The 6,000-nt window shown below is 40.2% G+C and overlaps 1 protein-coding gene across 1 annotated transcript in view; it reads right to left on the reverse strand.

Moving 5' to 3' along the window:
- Positions 1-5,381, reverse strand: part of LOC141271359 (uncharacterized) — a 72,468-nt gene extending 67,087 nt beyond the window's left edge. Inside the window, exon 1 of the mRNA XM_073681463.1 lies at positions 5,314-5,381. Within this exon, the coding sequence (XP_073537564.1) occupies positions 5,314-5,322 (9 nt within the window). The 5' untranslated portion in view covers positions 5,323-5,381. The remainder of the gene's footprint in view (positions 1-5,313) is intronic.
- Between the last annotated feature and the right edge of the window lie 619 nt (positions 5,382-6,000).

A 6,000-nucleotide genomic window follows, 5' to 3' on the forward strand; every position in this document is an offset into this window, starting at 1 on the left:
GACGGCAGAGCCTCCAGGTAGGCTAGCAGACAGGCAGCAGATGTGTGCTCCCAGGTGAGCAGGCAAGCTGGTCCATAGACAGACTGACAGGAGTTGGAAGGCAGACCGTCGGACCTCAGGCAAGCAGGCAGGTAGCTGATGTGCGCTCCCAGGTGAGTGGACAGGCTGGTCCTTAGACAGACTGACAGGAGTAGTAAGGCAGACCGTCGGACCTCAGACTAGCAGGCAGGTAGCAGATAATCAGGCAGGAATAAGACAGCAAGCTGGCAGGAATCTGGCAGGTATCTGGCAGGTAACTGGCAACGGGACCTGAGGGCTGAAGCAGAGTAGTGAACAGTGCAACAACATTGCTTGGGCACCTCCATTTTGGAGGAGGTGCCTTATATATGGTGAAGTCCTCCGGCCATTGGCCGGGGACTCCTTAGGACGGCCCGCGCGGCCCCTTTAAGAGGGAGGCAGAGCGCGCGCGCGCGCCCTAAGCACAGTGGCCGGGAAGGAGCGCGCGCTGCCAGCAGAGCGGGAGGAGGACGCCGGGCACGGAGCAGAGAGGTGAGGGGAACAGCGTCCCTGCCTAGCAGAGGGCAGGGACGCCGGCGCTACAGCGACACACTCAAACTGCTTTTTTTTTAGATACCAAAGGCCCAAAACTGGATAGTACAGCGGTTTGACCCGTGGAACTGCGAAACCACATTGGGATGTCGGGCCTACACAAGACTATTTTCAACAGATATATTTTTGTGTCACAACAGTCAGGAGACACTACTGTTTTTCTTTACGGAAAAAACTACCAAAACCTGAATAATAGAGATTTTTTACCGTGGGATGGCTAAACCACAGTTATTGTTTACTGGGGTATACCACACTTTTTTAAATAGAGATATTTGCGGCTGAACAGTGAGCGACACACTCAAACTGTTTTTTTTAGATACAAATGGCCCAAAAGTGGATAATACAGAGGTTTTAACCGTGAAATTGCAAAGCCACACTTGTATTTCTCGGGCCTACACCAGACTATTTTCAACAGATATATTTGTGTCTGAACAATCAGAGACACTATTTATTTTTTACGGCAAAAAATGCCAAAAGCAGGATAATAGAGATGTTTTACCGTGGAACAGTAAAACCACAGTTATAATTTACTGGTGTATACCAGACTTTTTTGAATATATATATATTTGCGGCTGAACAGTGAACGACACACTCAAACAGTTTTTTTTAGATACAAATGGCCCAAAAGTGGATAATACAGAGGTTTGAACCATGAAACTGCAAAGCCACACTTGTATTTCTCGGGCCTACACCAGACTATTTTCAACAGATATATTTGTGTCTGAACAATCAGGAGACACTATTTATTTTTTACGGCAAAAAATGCCAAAAGCAGGATAATAGAGATGTTTTACCGTGGAACATCAAAACCACAGTTATAATTTACTGGTGTATACCAGACTTTTTTGAATATATATATATTTGCGGCTGAATAGTGAGCGACACACTCAAACTGTTTTTTTTTAGATACAAATGGCCCAAAAGTGGATAACACAGAGGTTTGAACCGTGAAACTGCAAAGCCACAATTGTATTTCTCGGGCCTAGACCAGACTATTTTCAACAGATATATTTGTGTCTGAACAGTCAGGAGACACTGTTCATTTTTTACGGCACAAAATGCCAAAAGCAGGATAATAGAGATGTTTTACCGTGGAACAGCAAAACCACAGTTATAATTTACTGGTGTATACCAGACTTTTTTGAATATATATATATTTGCAGCTGAACAGTGAGCGACACACTCAAACTGTTTTTTTTAGATGCAAATGGCCCAAAAGTGGATAATACAGAGGTTTGAACCGTGGAACTGCAAAACCACACTTGTATTTCTCGGGCCTACTCCAGACTATTTTCAACAGACATATTTGTGTCTGAACAATCAGGAGACACTATTTATTTTTTACGGCAAAAAATGCCAAAAGCAGGATAATAGAGATTTTTTATTGTGGAACAGCAAAACCACAGTTATAATTTACTGGTGTATACCAGGCTTTTTAAAATATATATATATTTGCGACTGATAAGTGAGCGACACACTCAAACTGTTTTTTTTAGATACAAATGGCCCAAAAGTGGATAATACAGAGGTTTGTACCGTGGAACTGCAAAACCAAGCTTGCATTTCTCGGGTCTACACCAGACTATTTTCAACAGATATATTTGTGTCTGAAAAATCAGGGAGACACTATTATTTTTTTTTTACAGCAAAAAATGCAAAAAGCAGGATAATAGAGATTTTTTACCGTGGAACATCAAAACCACAGTAATAATTTACTGGTGTATACCAGACTTTTTAAATATATATATTTGCGGCTGAACAGTGAGCGACACACTCAAACTGTTGTTTTTTAGATACAAATGGCCCATAGAACTGCAAAACCACACTTCTATTTCTCTGGCCTACACCAGACTATTTTCAACAGATATATTTTTGTATCACAACAGTCAGGAGACACTACTGTTTTTCTTTACGGAAAAAACTACCAAAACCTGAATAATAGAGATTTTTTACCTTGGGATGGCAAAACCACAGTTATTGTTTACTGGGGTATACCACACTTTTTTAAATAGAGATATTTGCGGCTGAACAGTGAGCGACACACTCAAACTGCTTTTTTTTTAGATACCAAAGGCCCAAAACTGGATAGTACAGCGATTTGACCCGTGGAACTGCGAAACCACACTGGGATGTCGGGCCTACACAAGACTATTTTCAACAGATATATTTTTGTGTCACAACAGTCAGGAGACACTACTGTTTTTCTTTACGGAAAAAACTACCAAAACCTGAATAATAGAGATTTTTTACCGTGGGATGGCAAAACCACAGTTATTGTTTACTGGAGTATACCACACTTTTTTAAATAGAGATATTTGGGGCTGAACAGTGAGCGACACACTCAAACTGTTTTTTTTAAATACAAATGGCCCAAAAGTGGATAATACAGAGGTTTGAACCGTGAAACTGCAAAGCCACACTTGTATTTCTCGGGCCTACACCAGACTATTTTCAGCAGATATATTTGTTTCTGAAAAATCAGGGAGACACTATTATTTTTTTTTTTACAGCAAAAAATGCAAAAAGCAGGATAATAGAGATTTTTTACCGTGGAACAGCAAAAGCACACTTCTGTCTCTCTGGCCTACACCAGACTATTTTCAACAGATATATTTGTGTCTGAAAAATCAGGGAGACACTATTATTATTTTTATACAGCAATAAATGCCAAAAACAGGATAATAGAGATGTTTTACCGTGGAGCATCAAAACCACAGTAATAATTTACTGGTGTATACCAGACTTTTTTAAATATATATATTTGTGGCTGAACAGTGAGCGACACACTCAAACTGTTTTTTTTAGATACAAATGGCCCATAGAACTGCAAAACCACACTTCTATTTCTCTGGCCTACACCAGACTATTTTCAACAGATATATTTGTGTCTGAAAAATCAGAGGCACACTTTTTTTTTGGGGGGGCGGGGGACACCAAAAGGTTAATAAGATGGGTATTTGTACATTGTGAAGGAGGGAAAAAAAAGAGAATTTAGATAAAAAAAAGGATTTTTCCTGGCCCCCGGGACCTGGAGCTAAGTTCAGCAATTTCAGCAACAGGAGAAGCACACAGGACTGTAATGCAGCGTTTGCTGGTATAACCACTGCTTCTCCTATACAGCCTGCCTGCCTGATATACCTGGGATGGATATTAGTCCTGAGAAGGACTGTTTGTTTGATCTGGCAGCCTTTACAGACCCTACACTAACTATTTTGCAGGATATATCTCTCCCTAAATCAGCAGCGCTGTCCCTACACTGTCTGATCCGGAGCGACTGTGTCCAAGATGGCGGCACCCGGTTTTAAATACTCGAGGTGACGCTGTGCGGCCAGCCAATCACTGTAATGTCCACAAACAACATGGCTGCGGCATTACAGTGACTGGCTGGCAATCCCTGCATGTTCATTGGCTTGGTAAAGAGCGCCAAACATGCAGGGCGGAGACCCGAGCTCCCGCCCGAGTAACCCGGAAATGCTCGGTGCTCGCCGAACATCCCGAGTAGCGTGATGCTCGGGCGAGTACCGAGCAGTGTCGAGCATGTTCGCGCAACACTAGTGATAATGTAATGTAAGATCTCTGGGGGCCAAATGGGTGTCCTGGGCTATCTCCATTAATCCTATCTCCAAAAATTCTATAGTTTTTGCTATCTCCATCAGTTCTATGGACTTTACTTTCATGACTGTTTTCATGCGTTGAGTAGGAACGGAGGTCTTGGGACACATGTTCTACTCATCAATGATGGTCTCTCTGGTGGGACCCCCAGGAATCTTACAATTATCCAAAAAAAAAAAAGGTAGGGGATGGGAAACAAGCTCATATAGGGTGATATTGAAAGGAACAGATGAGAAGGAATTATGGAGATGCTCACCTGAAAGGGTTGTGATTGTCACAGCTTCAATAATTGCCCATGAATATTACAGTTGCTGTAGTCACGTTGGCAAATTAAGGTAAACCCTCTTTTGCATATCGATTATAGAAAAATCTCAAAGTACACTGCGCTGCTGTGTGAAAGAAGCATTTCCATGCTCGCATGAAATGCATAAAAATAAAAACTACGGAATTGCTATTCCACTCTGGAACAGCTTCATCATACAGCAGCGCGATCTACTCTGAAACGTCAAATCTCCTTTTTCTATTAATTATATAAAGAAGTCTCACGTGATCTAGACTTGTAAGAGCTAGAGGCCTCCAGTGAATTGCAGTGATTTGCAAAATAGTATAGTGTATCATATATTTGCTGGACTTTTAATATTTTGTAGAGTATTGTTTCTGAACCATGTATAATGGGTCCAGCTGTAATTAACTGGTGCATTTTTGTCAAGTGGGGAAATGATAACTAACTTTTCCAGTTTAAAGTCAAACTCCTTAAATTCTGGACTACTTTTTGTAATGTACAACATTTAAAGGGTACATGAATTTTGGCGATACAGTAAAGCACAATCTACCAAAATAAAAACTTGGACTAGTAAAGCTTTATATTAAGCTAGTAGATTGTATTTTTACTGGCTTTAACACAAAAGAGGGAAAAACTCCCTGATGATATTTCACATATCAAGGTTCACAAGAGTGGATCCCATGCTGAACAAGTTTGTCATGATATAGTTAAATAATTCAGCATCCATCTAGCCTACCAGTCATCATAGCTAGCAGATAAACACATAGTTTAGTAGTATTTCAATGAGAATATTTTCTTGTGGTACTTACCGTGGCCATATCCAAGAAATATGAAATCTAGTCATGTTCTCTCATTTTATATTCTTTTTAAATACTTCATTATTAAGTAGTGGGATGTTTCTTCAGTTAGATAGAATGCCCCTCTTTGTTGTATTCTTGATATTTTTTTTCCTTAAGTGTTGCAGAAATGCCTTAAAGTATCTAATGCATTTGCACAAGGTAGTGTCTAGAAGATTAAGAGGTTATTATGTACCAAAATAAGGTTTCAAGCATTTTCAATAGTTAAAATGATTCTAAGTTGAGAATTTTTCGCCTAAATGGACTAATTTGTGATGTAATGACTGCCTTAGTGTACTTTAAAAAAGTTCTTGAAGTTGGTAATGTTTGTACAATGTTGGGGAGAAACGAAGAACACTCTTAGTAGAGGTCCATCTTATATAAATCTACAGCTACAATATAATCATCAGAGCACTCTCTTGTAGTGGCTGTGCACTTGTGTGATCTATGATGGAGTTCGCAAACTTGAAAGACTCAACTCATGCAATTTAATATATATTGTAAGAAAACGTCTTTCACTTCCATGAGGTACTGACCCAAGAAATTTCAACTTAAATTCCATTATTTTCCAACGTACAAAATAAATCCAAATGTTATCACCTGGTTCTGAGCCGGAACGTCTGTATCAGGCCATTGCCGAGGACGACTGCACCACCACAT

Source organism: Phyllobates terribilis, unplaced genomic scaffold, assembly GCF_046119375.1.
Source record: "Phyllobates terribilis strain yellow unplaced genomic scaffold, ASM4611937v1 Scaffold_5__5_contigs__length_657084704, whole genome shotgun sequence".
Classification (NCBI taxonomy): Eukaryota; Metazoa; Chordata; class Amphibia; order Anura; family Dendrobatidae; genus Phyllobates; species Phyllobates terribilis.